The 17,814-nt window shown below is 57.0% G+C and overlaps 1 protein-coding gene, 1 long non-coding RNA gene and 1 other non-coding gene across 9 annotated transcripts; 1 reads left to right on the forward strand and 2 right to left on the reverse strand.

Moving 5' to 3' along the window:
* Nucleotides 1-203: 203 nt before the first annotated feature.
* ST6GALNAC2 (ST6 N-acetylgalactosaminide alpha-2,6-sialyltransferase 2) lies at nt 204-11,476 on the forward strand. 3 transcript variants are annotated; one of them, XM_037410757.1, is made up of 10 exons: nt 207-830; nt 6,414-6,506; nt 6,628-6,685; nt 7,366-7,540; nt 8,346-8,511; nt 8,594-8,732; nt 8,897-9,000; nt 9,161-9,244; nt 9,848-9,947; nt 10,164-11,476. In XM_037410757.1, exons 1-10 carry the CDS (start codon nt 706-708, stop codon nt 10,329-10,331), a joined length of 1,212 nt encoding a protein of 403 aa, XP_037266654.1. In that variant the 5' UTR covers nt 207-705; the 3' UTR covers nt 10,332-11,476. The 3 variants fall into 3 exon arrangements, with proteins under 3 accessions (XP_037266674.1, XP_037266664.1, XP_037266654.1); XM_037410777.1 differs by lacking the exons at nt 9,848-9,947; nt 10,164-11,476 and adding an exon at nt 9,593-9,841 and having other exon boundaries at nt 204-830; XM_037410767.1 differs by lacking the exon at nt 6,414-6,506 and having other exon boundaries at nt 206-830.
* A 1,060-nt stretch (nt 11,477-12,536) lies between these two features.
* On the reverse strand, nt 12,537-16,070 carry LOC119158647. 5 transcript variants are annotated; one of them, XR_005107943.1, is made up of 6 exons: nt 15,983-16,069; nt 15,070-15,234; nt 13,995-14,164; nt 13,205-13,274; nt 12,784-12,923; nt 12,537-12,618 (listed from the first exon to the last, which is right to left on the reverse strand). It is a non-coding gene; the product is annotated as an uncharacterized LOC119158647 (long non-coding RNA). The 5 variants fall into 5 exon arrangements; XR_005107939.1 differs by having other exon boundaries at nt 13,205-13,293; XR_005107934.1 differs by having other exon boundaries at nt 12,784-13,274; nt 15,983-16,070.
* LOC119142564 lies at nt 15,300-15,374 on the reverse strand. Its single transcript, XR_005102324.1, has one exon. It is a non-coding gene; the product is annotated as a small nucleolar RNA R38 (small nucleolar RNA).
* Nucleotides 16,071-17,814: the final 1,744 nt, after the last annotated feature.

The raw sequence follows: 17,814 nt of genomic DNA on the forward strand, positions 1-17,814 counted from the left end.
ACCCAACCAGTGTCGCCCCACTTTTGCACCCCGTTTGCTTCCCCGGCAGTGAGGCAGCTGGGTGCGGGTCCATGCCGTGGTGCTGCTATCGGGCACCTCAGGGGCTGATGTGCGGCTTTACGTTGGAGCCTGGAATTTCTGATAAACTTATGATAAACAGCAGCTGCCTCCGGCCATGCTCAGCGGTGGCTGCAGCCGGGGGGGTGGCGGTGGGGGGGGTGACCAGGTGTTGGCGTGGGCTCTGCGAGCTGCCGGTTGTGAAAAGCACGTGTTTTAGCCGAACAAGAAAGTTACAGAAAGGGGGAACCGCCGTGCTTTGTGAACCGTAGGTGGGTGGCATGAAAAGGAGGCATAAAAAAGCACATTTCCCCGCTGGTCTGAGTAAATGTTTAATCCTCAGCTCGGAGAAAAAGCAGCTCAAAAGTGCTCTTTTTCTCAGCAAGTCTGAACCAGTCAGCCTGGTGCCTCCTCCCTCCGGCTCACACCCTCCCTCCCACCGCTCCGAAGGAATATCCCAGCCTGCTCCAAGGTGCAGCTGGGCACCCGGGGCAGGACGGAGCAGTGGCCGTAGCCAGCGGGCCAGGAGAGCAGAGGGGTCGGGAAGTTTGCGGGGCCCCTGGCCGGCGGCGGGGCCCGGTGTGGCCGCTGCGGGCGGCGTGGGGCTCCCCCCGTCCCTCTGCTGCTCCAGCGGCTGAAGTGCCCGAGATGGGGTCCCCGCACTGGAAACGGCTCTGCCTTCTGCTCCTGGCGGGGTTAACGTCCTCCCTGCTCCTCTACGGTCACTACCGCGCTACGGTGGAGTCGCCCACCAGCCAGAGGATCATAGCGAGGTACGGGCAGGGGGGCGGCAGGGATGTGCAAATCCAGCATGAGGTACCGTGAGGTACTGGGATGGGGAGGGGGAAGTGGGGGGCCGGTGGGGATCCCGTAGCGCAGGTTATCCTAGCTGTGCCCCCCGTCGTCGGCTGGTTTGGGAGATGTGCTTGCAGCAGGCTCTGCCCTGCCCCGAGGTGTCCTCGGCACCGGGTCTTGCCCGCGGCGGCCAGCCGAGCCCAGGGGTGCGCAGAGCCCGACCCTGGAGGGCTGCGGGGGTCCGTGCGGGGGTTCAGCCCATCACAGTGCAAAAGAAACCATGGCTGTGTCTGGGTATGGCTGAGGGTGCTCAGCCCCTGGCAGGATCAAGCTCCCTTCAGCAGCCAGCTAGACCCGCTGCGAGTCCCGTGTGTCCCCGCTGGGCTGATTTAGAATCGGAGCCAGCCGATTGTCCTGGGGGGAGGTTTGGCCCCCATGGAGCTGCACTGACCCCCTCCCTCCCCCACTGCAGCGCACTCGGACCCCCGGGGCTGCCCCTCCACTGCTTGCAAACTCCCAGGGACTGCAGCATTTCCCAAACTCCAGCAATTTGCATCTCCCCCTTTGCGGTCACATCTACCGCCTCTGCACCCTCCAGCCTTTCCAAGCCCCTTCCCTTAGTCCCTCCAGTGCCAAGCGGACAGGGGTGCTGAGGTCCTCCAGGGAGCCCTGGGGAGCATGGCTAAGTGGGAAGGGTGTAAGGGAGCCCGCACAGCATCCAGCCTGCAGGACCAGCCACCCTCCTCTCCTGCAAGCAACAGGTAATGAGAGTGCCATGGGTGTCCCTCACCTCCACGCTGGGTGCTCTTTGGTGCCAGCAGTGTGACAGAGCCCAGTTGCCTGGGTGCTACCCAGGAATTGAGGATGCTGTGTGGAACAGAGCTGGTCCTGCACAGGGTGAGCTGAGCGCAGCCGGATTTGTGCTGGGAGTTGCTGGGGATGCAGCTGGCTGGGCTGTCCTGGGGTCCAGACACTCTCTCTTTCCAAGCTGGGGGCTCTCCTTGCCCCTTCTTGTCCTGCCCAGGTCAGAGATCCCCTCTCGTGCCAGGCTTGCGGAGCAGAAGTGCCCCAAGCAGCCCAGGCACAGGTTGGCTGTTTCCATCCTTGGACGCGCTGGGTGAGCCTTGGTGCCAGTGGCAGCAGCGTGAGCCCATCCCGCACGGTGCTTGGGGTAGGTTGCGGCTGGAGTATGGAGCAACTCCCTGCAAAGACCATGGTGTCCATGAGAGGGGAAACTGAGGCACATGAGGGCAGCAGGACGTGGCCAAGGACTATGCTGGAGCTGAGAATGGAAACCAGCCATATGCTGGCACAGGGTCCATGACCCATCCCAGGAGCAGGGTGTAGGGGAGACCGGTGGGATGGGAGCCAGGAGCGGGTCCCCCCACCACATGGCAGGCTGCAGGTAGCTCAGCCACTGCCTAATGCTGCCTGGACATGCCCCAGCCCCAGGTCCCCCTGCTGCAGGGCCAGCCTGGGCTCCTGCCCCACCACTGATGGGACTGAGGGTCAGCTCGTCCAGCCCCGGAAAGGAGCCCAGGGCGAGGTAACAGGGAGCTGACCTGTGCTCCAAAGCTCTCCTGGACTTTTCTCTTAGCTTTAATCCAACCGCTATGGCTAGACCCAAACCAGAGCAAGTCCTGTTCGCTTCGACTCCCTGTGTTTACAAACACGCTGCCCTGTGATGGCTGCTTGTCCAGCCTGAGCTGCACACCCAGAGGGATCAGTGCTGTTCTGCCAAGGGATGCGAGGCTGAGGCTGGAGGCGAAACCGGGACGGTGGGTGCTTTGCATGGCAGATGCACGATCACGGAGTACGTGCTTCCCTCTGCTTGCTGTCAGGGCAGAGAGGGAGAGGCAGGGGTGCTCACGCATCGGTGCAGGTGACAGAGGCAAAGGAGGTTTGTGTGAGCAGCATCTCCACGCAGACTTACAGAAGGATGAGGAGAGTCAGGAGGAAACTGCACACACAGACACACCCCCCCACTGATGTTGGCGGCTGCCAGCACCAAATCACGTGAGGGCCAGATACCTGTGGCAATGACGTCTCCCCCTCCAGTTCAGCACAAAGCTGGCGACAGCAGTGAGGCCCCTATGCATATGGGCAAAATGGTCCTGTCTCTGCCGAGCTGACCACCCTGCGGTCAGGGGGCTGCGGAGAGCCAAATCCCTGGAAGCCCCTGGGGTTTGGCTGGGCACAGCCCCATCTCACTCCCTGCCTGGCCATCTCTCTGAAACCCCACCGGTGAGCTGCTGGCACCACTTGTGGCTTTATTGTTAGGGCAGACGGGATGAGCATTGAGCTGTGCCCAGCCTTGCCATGCTGTTCTGGCTCTGTGCTGGGACAAGATGCTTTCTGGAGCATGGCCCTTTGCAGTGGGATGGAGCAAAAGCCTTCTGAGAGTGGGTTCCCGTTGTTGCTTCAGCTCCGTCAAGTGGCTTTGTGGAGCCCTGGAAGTGTTTGCTGAAGATAAGGCTGGAGTGTATGCTCACAGCACTCATAGACTGTGGTGTTATCTTCCGGAAAAGGGGGGTGGTCACAGACCAGAAACGTCATATTTGTGAATGCCACGGCAGTGAAAGAGCACACCCAGGCTTGGCTGGCCCTTGCTGCTGTGGCTGGTGCCCAGGCAGCCACGGGCCACTCCTTCCCCAGAGCCCCATTGTGCATCAGCCGGTCCCAGGTAGGGTTGTCATCTTCCGAGTCAACCAGGCATTACGAGGTGCTTTGCCACATCCTGGCGGGTGACGTCAAAGCGTTTGGCTCCCCAGCACACAGCTGAGCTGCCATCTGGCAGGGTTGCCCAGCCAGCCCACACCCTCCCTGGCATCCCATATGGCTGGGGAGCTGGCTCCAGCACCCACAGCTGGGATGCAAGTGCCAAGGAGGTGCTGACGCAGGGACTGGACTTACCAGATCAGCACAAGCCCTGGAAGAAGTGATGAACAAGTGCCATGCCCCATGTCTGGCCATGGTGGCTCCCAGCTCCCACTGAATGTCAGCAGGAGCCAAACTGCCAGGCTGGCTGCACCCACCTCCCCCCAGCCAGCCTGGGTGTGAGCCCCTGGTGCTGCCCCCGGTGCTCCCGCAGCATCCCTGGCAGTTCAGAATGCAGTGCAGTCCTTGCCTTGGCTTGTAGGCACGGGGATGAGCTGGGGAAGGGAAGGTCTATACCAAGAAACAAGAGTGGGAGAACTTGGAGGGGCTGGGTGGGCAGAGATGTGCAGCTGGGGCTCGTGAGCCTGATGGGGAAAGGCTGGGGAGGCGGTGGGGCTGGGAGAGGCTGTTCGTGTGGGGCTGCTGGGCAGCACGAGGAGCCTGGGCATGGTGTGTGAGGGTGATGGCTTTTGGGGTTTGGTGGTGGGCTGTGCCTCTGTGGCCAGAAAAAGGGTGTGTGGCCAGACTGGGGGCTTTTGCATGCAGGGGTTTTGCTGCTACAGGGAGTTCAGGGCTTTGCAGGAGCTGGCTCTGGCACTGGGTTTGGAGCAGGGAGGTTTCTTCGGTCCCTAGTCCATCGTTCAGGTGCTGGTAGTGTTGATAAGCTCGTGCTGGTGGGGCATGTGGGGTGGGGATCTTCTGCATCATGAGATGGAGGAAGCAAGCAGGGTGGCTTGCTGATGGTGGGTTCCCTGGGGATCCCACGGCAGTTGGCTGCAGCTTAGCTAACTCAGCATGCGGGGCTTTCCTTGTAGCTGCTGCAAGACTGTTGCATGGGTGAGTTTTGCTCTCATCGGGGTGTGCTGCTTGTGCCTGGCAGAGCAGCCTTCAGCGTAACAACGAGGTCTCTCTCATACAGCCTTTGGATGGCTTTCCCCAGCCGGTGGCTTGCTGTGCACAGGCCCTGCCAGGGCAGCTCTGCTCCCAGCCACGAGCCGAGGGAACAGAGGCAAGTTTGGTCAGGCTGGGTTTATTTAGATACTCGCAGTGGTAACACCAGAAAGGCCCTGCAGAAAGCTGCAGCTCTAGCATCTCCCTGGGATGGCTCAGTCCCACCTTGGTAGACTCTCCCGGGCATTTGCCCTCCCTCCTCTCCCACCAGCTTGGGTGCTCCTGGGAGAAGCCTCAGGGATGGTGACTGCAAGGGGAGGTGGGAGCAGCGCCGGGCCTGACCCTTCTCCCGGCTCTGGTGCCAGCCCTGGTGTCAGCACTCCCATACTGGAGGCAGCAGGACAGCTCTTTGCATGTGTTTGGAGAGCAGGATGCGGCCATGGGGCAGGGCTAAGCTGGGGACCTTGCCCCTGGGCTGAAGCGTGTGTGTGTTTTGAATGGTGGGGGCTCTTGCTGGGGAGCTGCCTGTTTATGGGACGCTGAGGCAAGGCACATGGGCTTGATTTTAAAATGCTGCCCTGCTCTGCTGGTGGTGCTCAGCCTCCTGCACAGTGGGGATGCCTTTGCCCTTGGCACTCCCTGCCCAGAGCCAGCAGTGCTGGGATGGTGCAAGAGGGTGCTGGGGCTAAAGCTGCTTGGCACTGACTCCCCTTCTGTACCTGGGGAGATACTCCAGCCCCCCGTGCAAAGTGCTGGGCTGCCCCCCATGTCATGCCATATTCCTAGGGTGGCACAAAGCAGAGTTTGGGTGGGAAATGGGTCTGGATTTACTCCCAGGCAGGACTGTGGGTGCTGCTGGTGTTGACAGAGGACATGGTGGGGTCAGAAACCCAACGCCCACTGGCTGGGCTGCGTCGCGCCAGCGGGGCCGGGGGGGGGGAAGCAGAGCTCTGCTGCCCACCTGCCTCTACCTGTCCCTGGGCTCTGAAGCGGAGATCCCGTAACAAGGGGCCCTTGTCTCCTCCACAATACCCCCCTTCTGGCCTGAGCACCTGCTGGCTGGGCTGGAGGCAGCACTGGGGGGGTTCTGAAGGGCCCTTCTGTGTGTGGATGAATGGGAGCCTGTTCCCCTCCGGTGGGCTCCCACCTCCTGCTTGCCAGGCTGTGACCCTGCCTGCCCCTGGCCCCCAGCCCAACACGCTCCCCCCTGGGAGGCTGGGTCTGCTCTGCCTGGCCCCATGCAGCTCAGGGCACTCCGAGATGTCTTTTGTCCCCCAGCACTAAACGAAGGATTGGGGCATGCCCCAGCTGTCCTGCGGTGTGGGTGTGTGTCCCATACACCCGCAGAGCCTCCAGATCCCAGGTGGCAATGCTTCTCAGTGTAGCAACCACATGCGTCCTGCTGGCCTGCCCAGCTTGTCCCTGCTCTGACCCTCTTGGGCTCAGGAAGGGTGGGATGGTGAGAAGAGCCAGGGAGGTTTCAGCAGGGTCCCCCCAAGGCTGCAGGCTGGGCTGGGTGTGGTATTTGACATGTGGGGGTCCTGGAGGTGGGACCCACTGGGAGACAGCAGCTGCTTTCTGCACAAACCCAGTATTTTGCAAATCCTTGGCTCTCCACGTGCAGGAACATGCACAGGCAGGGTGGGTGGGTGAGTGGGTGCAGGCAGTGGTGGCGGGAGCTGAGTGGAGCTGATGTGGACCTGCCCCGTGGCTCTCACAGGCTGGGGGTGTTGGGGTGCAGCAGTTTGGTGTCACCTCCCTGGCTGAGCCCCTACCGGCTTCTTCTCCTGCAGCCTGCTGCAGCAGGACCCGGGGGCGCTGGCTCCGCCAGGGACATCGCACCGAGCCAGCAGCCGCAGATGGGCTCTTGAAGGCGGCATAGAGCGGTAAGAGGGGAAGGTGTGTGCAGTGGTCCTGCCATGAGCTGGGAGCCCCTTGCCCTCTGTGGGGTTTTCCAGTGCCTGAGGGATGGATTTTTAACTCTGCTGTATGTTTCCCCCTTTCCAGTGGGAAGTTCTTCAAGCCTTCTGCTGAGCTGGAGGAGCCCAAGCCCAGCAGAGAGCAGGTAATCATCAGCACAGCACAGTCAGTGTCCCCGCTGCCCCTCCTGGCTGGGTGTTGTTGGTTGAAGGTCTGTGGGGAAGCTGAGAAGGAGCAGTAGCACCTGGAAGGGTTTTTTTTTCGTGTGTGTGTAGGAGCAGCCTCCTCCATCCATGCACGTGGGTCCCCTCAGGCCTCCCTGCTGCGGTTGCAGCACCTCCCTGAGCAATTCCCCGGTCTGGAGGTTGGAGCCAGCATCACCTGCTCCCTCCAGCCCTGTGACACCTGGGCCACCAGCCTGGGCTGGAAACTCCTGCGGATGGACCCAGACTCTGGGAGGGGAGGGACCAGTCCTGGGCACTTGGGACTGTTCTTGTACAGCAAAGCCCTTTAACAGGGTGCCCACACTAGAAGGTGCTGAATCTTTCACAGGACTCATGTTCTCAGATGACTCTGTAAGCCCTGGTCTGCCCCTCCCCCCCCCCCCCCCCCCCCCCCCCGAGCTGGCTACCGAAGGGTGTTTTGCAGCAGGAAACTGAGGCATGAGGCAGTGCCCTGCCTGGGTGACCCAGCAGAACATGTGATGGACAAGGAGCATTTCTGTCCCTGGGTTTGTCCTCTCTTCGGTGCCTGCTGAGGGATGGAGATACCAGGGGGAAGGTAGACCCAGGCTGGAGACTGAACCAAGGTCCTCCTCCCTCCCAGCCAAGCATGTGCCTCCACTCGGTGATGGCCAGAGCAAAGGCAGACCGCAAGTTTGGGGAGATCTTCCGCTTTAACACCCCTGTGCTGATGTGGGACCAGCACTTCACCCCAGAGACCTGGGACAGGCTGAAGACACGACACGTCCCCTACGGCTGGCAAGGCTTGTCCCACACAGGTAGAGACCCAAATAGGATGAGGGTGGCAGCAGATGGGGCAAGGGGGCAATGGGAGGGAGTGGGGCAGCTCGAGGGGCCTGGGTAGCCCGGCAGAAGGGATTGAAGACATGGGGCAGGCAGAGAAGCCCTGCAGAGGAGCCAGAGACCTTCATCACTTCCCACTCTGCCTCCCAGGGTGTGGGGCAGAGGGGATGGCTTTGCAAATGCCACTTGCTGCATCTTGTGACATTTTCCTCGAATAAAAGCTCCAGTGTGTGTGTGATTATTAACTGGGGCCGGAGGAGCTCGGACAACCCGCTTCATTGTTGTGGATGGAGATTGTTTCCCTTCCTACCCCAAATCCACTCCCTGCTCTCCCTGGCAGCCTCCAGCTTCAGTCCCTGGGCTGGGAAGTGCTGGGGATGGTGGGGTGGGGGGTGGGGGAGCGAACCAGTGGCAGTTGCAGAGACTTTGTTAGGAGGAGACGTGGCTGGTGTGGGCAGCAGCACCTGCATGGCTGCGGCTGGAGATGTCCGAATGCGTCCCCGTGCCTTGCATGGCCTCAGGTGGCTGCTGTTTGGAGCGGGCTCAGGATTGTAGGGGGTTGCAAGGGGGTGACACCAAGCCAAGGAGAGGAGGGACTGGCTGGTGTCCCCCCATCTCACCTGTAGATCCCTCTCCTGCCTGAGGATGCTGTGAGCATTCTTGTGTGCTGCTCCTGGGTGTGCTCTTGCACAAGCCCGTCTGTGTGCATGCTTAAGCACGCACGTGCTCACGTGGGCTGCCATACACCCCACTGACCAGCCCCATCCTGCTCTGTTGCAGTGGTGGGCAGCACCCTCCGGCTCCTCAACACCTCTGCCAACAGGCACCTCTTCAACAGGGACACCTTCCCCAGGGGCTGTGTCCGCTGCGCCGTGGTGGGCAATGGTGGCATCCTCAACGGCTCGCGGCAGGGCAAGGCAATCGATGCGCACGACCTGGTCTTCAGGTGCGGATGGGTGCCAGGCAGGAAGGGGCCATGGGTGCTGGGGCGAGGCCAGCCCTGGACTCATCCTGCATTTTTCCTGTAGGCTGAACGGTGCTGTGATCAAAGGCTTTGAGGAGGACGTCGGGACCAAGATCTCCTTCTATGGCTTCACGGTGAACACCATGAAGAACTCCCTCATCACCTATGAGGAGTATGGCTTCACCCAGATACCCCAGGCCAAGGTGAGACTGAGGGCTTGTTGGGGAGGTGACCCCAAATTGTCCCTTCAGGCTGGGCTCACCCCCCCAAACATTCTCCCCATCTCGGGAGCCCTCAGTCCTCACCCCACTGACATGGGCAGTGCCCCAAAGCCCCCCCAAGTGCCACGTCTGTGTCCCCGCTGCAGGACCTGAGGTACATCTTCATCCCTTCGGATGTCCGTGACTATGTCATGCTGAAGTCGGCCATCCAGGGCAGCCCAGTCCCCGAGGGCTCAGACAAGGGGGACAAGTGAGTAGCCCCCCAAGATCCCCCCAGCACCCTTGGTGACACACTGGAGGGGGCGTGACTTGCCTGCCCTCACCCCACATCTGTCCCTGCTGGGATGAACCCCAAGTAGCCCCAGGACTCCCGTGATGTGAATTCCGCTCATCTCCTCACCCCACTGCAGGCCACAGAAGTATTTTGGACCAGAGGCATCTGCAGAGAAGTTCAAGCTGCTGCATCCTGATTTCCTGCAGTACCTGACAGCGAGGTGAGGATGATGAGGACCGTGGCTATTGCCCAGCTTTGCTCTGGTCTGTGCTCAGACCGCCTGCCTCTCACCACTGCTCTCTCCAGCACGGACCAGTGACTGCTCAGCATCAAAGCACAGTCCCAGTCCTCCCCCGGCTCTGGAAGCACCCCTGCCCTGCTCTCTGCAGACGAGGCAGGGGCATCTCTCCCCTGCCATTCCCGTTCACTAGCACAGCTCACATCCCTTCCTACACCTCGCTGTGCTCGCCTTGCCTCCCATTTCCCAAAATAAAATAAATTTTGACCTAGTCTAACAGGAGCAGAGGCAGGGCCCAAAGGGATCATCTTTTCCTACTTTTTGTGACAGCAGGTGCCTGGGTTGGGGTGATTTCAGACAGCAGAGAGGTACCTTTTAGTAACCTGCAGCAAATGGGCTGAACCTTAGTAGCAGCCATCAGAGAATCCACACAAGCCCTGTGTTTTACTCTGTGCTCCTGCCTTACTGGTGTCACCAAGCAAATGGTGGGGGCTGGACAGGTGCTGGGTGCTGCTGGGTCTGGTGCTGGGGGCTGCAGTGTTGTGCCAGCCATGAGCCCCTCGGCCCTGCTGTGTCCACTGGCAGGTTCCTGCGATCGGAGCTCCTGAACACGCAGTACGGCTCGCTCTACATGCCCAGCACCGGCGCGCTCATGCTCCTCACTGCGCTCCACACCTGTGACCAGGTAAGAGGCCATGGGGCCACCTTCCCCTGGGGACAAGGGGATTCCCCCTTTGGCTGCTGGGGGCTTGTGAATAGCTGCTGTAAGGTGGGGAGCAGCATGTCTTGGTGGCTTTCCTATGTGTGTTACCACCTCTTCCTGGAGCAGGGGGTGGTGGTGCATGGACCACCTGAGGTCAGCCCTGACTCCATCCTTTGTGTCCCACCTCCCTCCCTGCAGGTTAGTGCTTATGGGTTCATCACCACCAACTATGAGCAGTTCTCAGATCACTACTACGAGGTGGAGAAGAAACCGCTGGTGTTTTATGCCAACCATGACATGATGCTGGAGGCAGCGCTGTGGAGGAGCCTGCACCGAGCAGGGATCATGACCCTCTACCAGCGGTGAGGCCAGGCAGCTGTCCATGGGGCCAAGTCCGAGGACTCCTGTGGCTCTTCTCCTCTTTCCTGAAGGCCACCTTCTCCTGAGGGCTCTCCCCAGCTGGCTGGCCAGCCCAAGGAGCAGAGCCACCACACCACAGCTGGTGGTGCTTGTGATGGTAAGGGGCAAGCTGAAGCTGGTAGAGAAATGTTGTGTTTCCTCAGAGATGTCTGGCAATGTTTCATGGCTCAGTGTGATTGAACATGGCCTTTGGGCCACCAGTAAGCACCACGGCACGTGGCTGTGATGTCCTAGCCACACGAATGTGGCTGTGGGCCAGCAGTGGCCCCTGCGAAGCCCAGGAGGGGCAGGATGATGCTGGAAAAGGATGCCGAGGATGTCTACATGTGGCAGCCTCTGGCTGGAAAACGCCCTTCACCTTGCCATCACACTGACTCAAACACCATGGTGGGACCACAACAGGCACGATGTATCCTCGGACTGGAGACTAGGTCATCCAGCTAACAGGAAGGCAGCGCGTTTGGAGAACACCTCCCTCCCAGACTGCAGAAAACCTGAACTCCAGCCAGCTGCGGGGTGATGTGTGCTGCTTTCCAGAAGGATCTGTGTGCTTTCATCATCAGCAGGGAAGAGTGGCTTGGTTGCGCTCTCCTGTGACAGATGCATGGTGTGTCTGTCATTTTCCCCATCCCTGGGTCATGGTGTTCTCCAAGGGCAGGACTTATAAGCCATCAGCTTAAGAGCAGGGTTACTGCAGCTCAGCTGGGACATGGCGAACGCGGCCCTTGAGCATCCCGGAGATGAGCTGATCTACAGCCCACATGCATAGCAGGTTTGTTGAGTTTTTCTTGCACAGGGACCATGAGGTGCCCTCTGAGTGATTTGAGAAGGCAGCCCCATGGCGGGCTGGCTGGAGAACCTGCTAGCTCGTTGGGTCAATTCGTGTGGTTGTCACTTTTTCTTTTTTCCTCCCCAAAAAAATCTGAGGGAGGTGAAGGTCTTGAACCCTTCAGCCATCCCATGTAAGCCAGTGCTGCCAAGGGAAGACCCACTGGGGAGGCTGGAGGGCTGATATGGCTCAGCAGAGGGAGCAGGAGACACTTCTCCCATTTCGTGTAATTACATAAATGTTGAATGAGTCTGTTCTTTTATGCCCATTTCTGCTGTTTGGATGAACTGGGTGGGGGCGAGCGCCACTACCTCCCGCAGCAGATACAGGCATGGGGTTGAACTGTGGAGACCCAGGCTGGCAGGGGGGCCTGGTGCCCCTCGGAGAGGGCTGTGCTGGATCTCTGGAGGCAGCTCTGAGCACACCCTTTTTCCACTTGGGATGCTACCTGCTGTACCTCGGCTGGGGAGGAACAACTTACTGCAGAGATGGCAAGAGATATCCTGGCTGTGAGCCAGGGAACTCAAAAAAACCCCTCAAGCTCCCAGCAGGCTGCTTTCAGCCAGTTCAAATAAGCATTGCAGCAGCTTAGTCTGCAAGCCAGTTTCAGATGTAATCTCTAGTTTGGAGTCCATCTTTTGTTCCCAGGTCTCAAATTAACCACTGTTTGCATCAGAGCCACCTTACAATGGTACCAAGTTTTTTATAGGAAAGCACTCTGCAAAACCTCTTTCACAAGAACAAGCCTGGCCAAGGCAGTACCAAAACCAGCTCCAGCCAAGCTGCAGCACAGCTCATGCAGGTGACTTTGAACACGGCCATCAGCAGCACCTTGACGCAAAAGGAACATGTTTTAAGAGTGCTGTCATCCAGCTCATGGGCAGAGGTAGCTGCACACATCAGGAACTATTACGCACATGTCTTTTCCCATTTCAGAAGGGCAGGTTTCCTAGCTAAGGCTGTAGCCTAGCACGGGGGTTAAACTTGCTCCATTCTAAGGGCTTACCAGACAAGGAACCAGATGGCTGTGCTACTGCCTCTCGCTTCTCCCTTTCTGAGCTTCCAAGCAACCGCAAGAACCATTTCTGTCACCAGTCCTAGCTTACCCACACGTAGTTTCTGTCACACTTACCATTTCAACTTTCAGCGTCTGCAGACACTGAAGTCTTCAGGTATCAGGGAGAAGCAGGTTTTCCTACGAAGGCCAAGCTCACAGCTGCCTAAATTTCAGAAAGTATTTTAACTCCAAATCCTTTCTACCTGCTCAAAACCATTTATGTTCAAGTAGGTAACCTTTACAAAAAAAACAAACAAAGCCCAACTTAGCTTACAAGAACTTATTTTATTCTTGAACAGAGGACAGCAGAGAACCACTTTTTCTTCCAACCAGCTATAGATCAGGTCCTAGTGGAAAAAACAACAGTGTCAGACCAAAGCAACTGCAGCTGAAAAGCATTCTTGATTTGCACTACTTAATTGAGAGTACAGGTCTCTGGAGGCAAAAATGTGCCCCACCTCCGCCCCATGGCACTGGTACCCAAATAGTCTTTGGCTTTGCTGGGAACTTACCCTTCATGCAGTTGCAGCAACCACAGAGCAGCGCGGAGGGGCCTGCACTTATGCACAGGTGGCCATTTTACACTGTTTCAAATGACCTATCGGGGGCCATTTGTGAGACCCACTCCAGAACCATCTTCCTCCTGCTGCTTCTAGAGTTGGGAGACACCACAAAACAATGCCGTAACTCTTCCTAAAAAAGCTTGTTCTGAAAGAATTCCTGCCCCTCTCTATTCTCCAAGCACTGAGCAGATTTTACTTTTCCTAATCATCAGGCTGCCTCTTCACCTTTTTCCCCCTTTACTCCTTGGAAGCCAAAAGCCCCACATACTCTTCCCAGTGACTGGTCCTATTTGAACACCGCTGTACTGACAGAGCAAACTCTGACTCAGGCTGGTGTGCACTGCCATCCCTTCCCCTTCTGCCTACTAACCCTGATTTCTTAGGAAGTCCGCTGCTGTCAAGTCGTCTGGTTCAGCCTGTCAGTGAATGTTATTGATCTTCTGCAAACAAATGCAAACTCTGTTAAATAAAGCATGAAATCATTTAGCAGAATGCAGCTGTCAGCTACCTAGAGACAAAGTGCTGTTACAGCATGTGTATTCAATGACTGTACATCAGATGAGGCAACACATTTCTTATCTGCCCTTCAACCTGCCGCTGTGCCTCACTGTTCAGATACACAACTTAAAAAGATCTACACTGTGCTACAGGACAACAGCAGCCAGCGGTTATACTCCCTATACCGAGCCTTGGCCATATCTAGCCTCCGGAGAGCTGTCTGCTGAAAAGCCAGCGTGTATGGGACAGACACACAAGAGCAGGGGGAACAGGGAGACGCTGCTTTTACACTACTGGTGCCACTTGTGTCATCTGAATCTTTGCAAGGGGTAGGAGACCCGCCAAGGGGAAATATGTAAGCCTCAGAGGACAGTTGTTTCTCCCTCACAGCTGAGTTGTCAGACAGGGATAACAGTGCATCACAGGCTCAGTTTCTCTCCTGCCCTTGGCTATACAAACCCCTCAAGTTCTACAACATTACATACAGCAAAGACACCCAGATGCCAACATGACCAATATTCTTCCTGATGATTAGTATTTTTCCTAGTAAGCATCTGAAGATTAGTTATCATGCTCAGCAGATGAGTAATGCTGCCTAAAGATATGACAAATAATTAATAAATTGAAAATGAGCAGCATGCAATACTTAAGCATTCTCTTACCAGCCTGAAGCCCAGCTTAGCAGCTGCCCTCTTGCCAAAGATGTCTTTGAGCAACAGTACAACCCCAAGATTCTGCAGCATGATTTCCTCGTAAATAAGAGTTGCATTGAACAGTTAGCAACAGTACTTCAAATTATGTTTGTCCTCCACTCATTTCTTCTTCACCACTTCTGAAAAAAACAGCACTGGGTCAGAAGCAAGAATTAAAGGCAAGAAGTTTCCTGTTCAGGGGCAGGCAATTTTTGTCTCACAAACTTAGCACAGCAGAAACCTGTTCCTTGGAGACAAAGCAGCTTGTCTGACAGTGAGTTGTCTCACTCAGAGACAAGAAACTTTTGAGAGGTGGATGCTATTTAAATCTTTCCTTAGAAAAAAACCTCACCAGCTCTGAGACTTTGATGGTTTAGACCCTTTTGAGCTGTTTCAAGGAGACACATTCCCCATCATCACACAGAAACATCTTAATCCAACTCCCTTCTTGCACACAACAATAATCCATTCATCCAGGATGTAAACTGTCTATGGTTTCATCTTGAGAAATACATTCAAGCAGACCCAGGACAGTCACATCGCTTCTGGGAAAGAGTGTGTCCTTTCTAGGATGACCCTTTGGTCTATGTGAACTGCACACACACCCCGCCCCCAGCAACCTGATGCAGGTTTGAAACTGTCCCAGTGCACCTCCAGGTAGCCAAACAGAACAATTATTCTTTCACTAGGTCTATTTCTGTGACATATATAGTTATGAGATGAACTGTGTTGAAGTGTCTCCATAATGGCCTGTCATCTAATCCCTCCTGTTTCTAATCCCTTCTACTCTTGCTCATCTTCAACCATGCTGACAAGCAGGTGCTTTACTGAGCACCAACAACAGCCACATTCCCATTCATTCTGTGCTGCCTTTCAACTTGTGCTCCATGGCAGCAAAGGGCTGCACACTCAGGTGGCAGCTGCAACAAAGCTACAGCCTTGATTGGCTTAATTACATTAATCAAGCCATTGGGTTTTTTAATCTCCCCCCAGTAGCCCTAGGGACACAGAAGGATATCATCTAACACAGCAGAATGAGTCTTACTTCCATCAGCTCAGCAAGAGGAGAAAACTAGACTGACAAGATAGATGCTGGTGTTTCTCACTATTGTGCACCTGGTGCAGGTTTGCTGTCAGTCCAGCGACGGAATTGCCTTCCCAGGCAGGTGAGTGTTTTTACTGTTGCTTGACACCATGCCACGCTCTGAAACTGAGGAAGGGGACAGTGAGTTAGTTCACATAATAGACCATTCTTTTGCCTTTGTGTCTTTAATGCTGAGCCTCAGGGTTATGCTTCCACAGAGGAAAGATCAATTTCAGACAGGGATAACTTTATCATCACTAGCTCAGCTTCGAGAGCAGCTAAAACCCGGCCCGTGCAGGGCTGTCCCAATAATTCCAAGCCTGTTCTTGACTTTGTGGTAGCATGCTCCTCACTCGGGCAGCAACCACGCCTAGTGGGCACAACCTGCTTCAATGGCCTCCCGGGCATTCGCTCAAGTGCGATGGGTGACGCGAGTTGAGCCCGCGAAACCTCGCTGCGTGCGGGCTGCTCAGAGACGAGCCCCAGGTACCGTACTAATGGCAGCGCTCAGGCGGAGCTACGCCAGCTGCTATGTTAAATACCGTCCTACAGGCGCTACCGGGGAGGCATCGGCACAAGCGCAGGGAAAACCTGTGAGCCGAGCGCTGCCCAGGCCAGGCCGTGGGGCCAGAAGCAGTCCTGCCCGGGGAGGGCCGCAGCGCTGGGGCCTAGCGCGGGCCGACCCTCCCTCCCTCCAGCATGGCGGGGGACGGGCACAATCACGTCCCCACAGGCAGGCACCGAAGCCTCACCGCACCCCTGCTGGCAGTCTCCCGACGGGCAAGAGAGCCGCGCTCGCCCTCCCGCTGCCCCCGCGCCTCCCGGGGCCACTGTGCCCACGGATGGCTGGCGATGGCGCTCCGGCCCTACTCACCACCCGCAGCCGTCTTGCCCGGACGCGCCGGCGCAGGGGTGGGGCCAGCGCCGGGGCTGACGGGAGGCGCGGGGGCTCATGGGAACTGCAGTCCCGGCGGGCTGCGGCCTCACGGCGCCAGCTCTCCCCGCTGCCCGCCTGAGGCCGCTGCTCGGCCCGAGGGGTCCCCGGGGTCCCCGCCCCTCCCTCCCGCCCGCTGCCCGGCCCGAGGGGCTCCCGCTGCCCGCCTGAGGCCCCGGCGCCGCTTGCGGCCCGTACAGAGGTGCTGGGGGACAGGCCTCCCCTGGCAGCGGCTGCGTGGGGGCCGGCTCCCTCACTCGTCCTGTGCGTGCTGGGCTGGGGAAACGAGCGTGTCAGACGGACCGGTGCAACGTAGCACCAGCGGCCGGGCTGAAGCTTCCAGAGCCCGTTCCACAGCTGCCGCTTTGGGCAGGGGCTAACGGCTGATGGGGGGTGGGGGTGGGGTCTGCCGTGTAGGTTTGTGAGCCCAGAGCTGGGCCTGGGCTCTGCACGCAGAGCTTTTGCACTGTCATGCTGCTCGTTAATTGCATTTATTCATTCTTCATGTGCTCTGTTTAATAGGGAGACACGCATGATTGTACTTAGCATGCTAAATGCTTCAAAAGGCTGAACAAGTATTAGCTCGTGTAGGAAGGGGCACACTTCAAAAAGACTAATTAGCTGGAGACCGGGGATTAGTCAGAGATTAGTTAGTAAATGTATGTGCTGTGCTTTGAATATGTGATGCTTCCAGTATATACTATGGTTGTCTGCTGTTAAAACCTGTCATGAGATCTATAGGATCCTGCCTAGCTTATGAACAATAACAAAGTGTAAACAGAACCAAAGGAAGGAAAAATAAGAATAGCCAATACCCGCTTTCTTGCTGCAAAGCTTTATCCACCCTTTTGGTGAAAAGCTCTGTGACTGGAGATAGAAAGCAGACAAATCTGAGTCTGAAAGTAGAGAAGTCTGAGTACAGATGAAAGCCCCGTATCTAACCAGTGTCAGCCCTGAAATGCCCGAGAAGTGGGGCATTCACAGTCTGTCAGGGCATTTGAGTTGCAGCTGTGCTGTGGAAAGTTGCCTGGCTCCCCACAGCCATAGCAAGAGTAAGCTTCCTACGCTGGTGGTGTATGGCATGGCCAACTCGTCTGTTGTCTGACCTGGCCACCTGGACTGCCAAGTCTGAAACCCCTGGTGTTATCCTGAATGGCTGAGTTGCAGGAGCTGGAGGGAAGCGCAGCTGAGGAGCTCAGTCTCTCTCTGCTCTCGGATTCCCTCCGACTGCAGGGAGATGGCTCGGTGCTGCTGCCCACACTGGTCAGCCCTGTGCTCTGGGAGGCCATTCTCCAGGCAAGGCTGTCAAGTTCCCACGAAAAGGCAGTGTGACTTTATGTTTATTTTTAGTGCCTGAATCCTCCTGGCCTTGTTCCTATTTTAGAACCTGCTATTTTTTTCCAGAGTATAGATTTAACCTGACCTGGGAGTCCTTCGCTCTCCAAAATGGCCCATGTTGTTTCTTAAGTGTCTCTCTTAAGAAGTCAACAGACTGCAAGAGGGCTTTTTTTCAGTGGTGCAAGAAGGTTGTAAAGAGATGCCAATGTGCTGTTAAAAATAAGCCACTTCCAACATAAGGAGCTAAACACGAGGTTTTCCCCAGCCTCCTGTGCTCTCTGCTAGCAGCACAGGTTGGGCCAGGAGCCTGGAGAAAGCAGTCTGCAGCGGGTCCCATGTTCTAGCATGAGCACGTAAGAGCTTCAGCACCTTCCTGCCCCACAGGAGCCTGTTGCACGAGTGTTTGGCCTGGTAGGAAGGCAGATGATGATACA

This window comes from Falco rusticolus, chromosome 1 (genome assembly GCF_015220075.1).
Source record: "Falco rusticolus isolate bFalRus1 chromosome 1, bFalRus1.pri, whole genome shotgun sequence".
Taxonomy (NCBI): domain Eukaryota; kingdom Metazoa; phylum Chordata; class Aves; order Falconiformes; family Falconidae; genus Falco; species Falco rusticolus.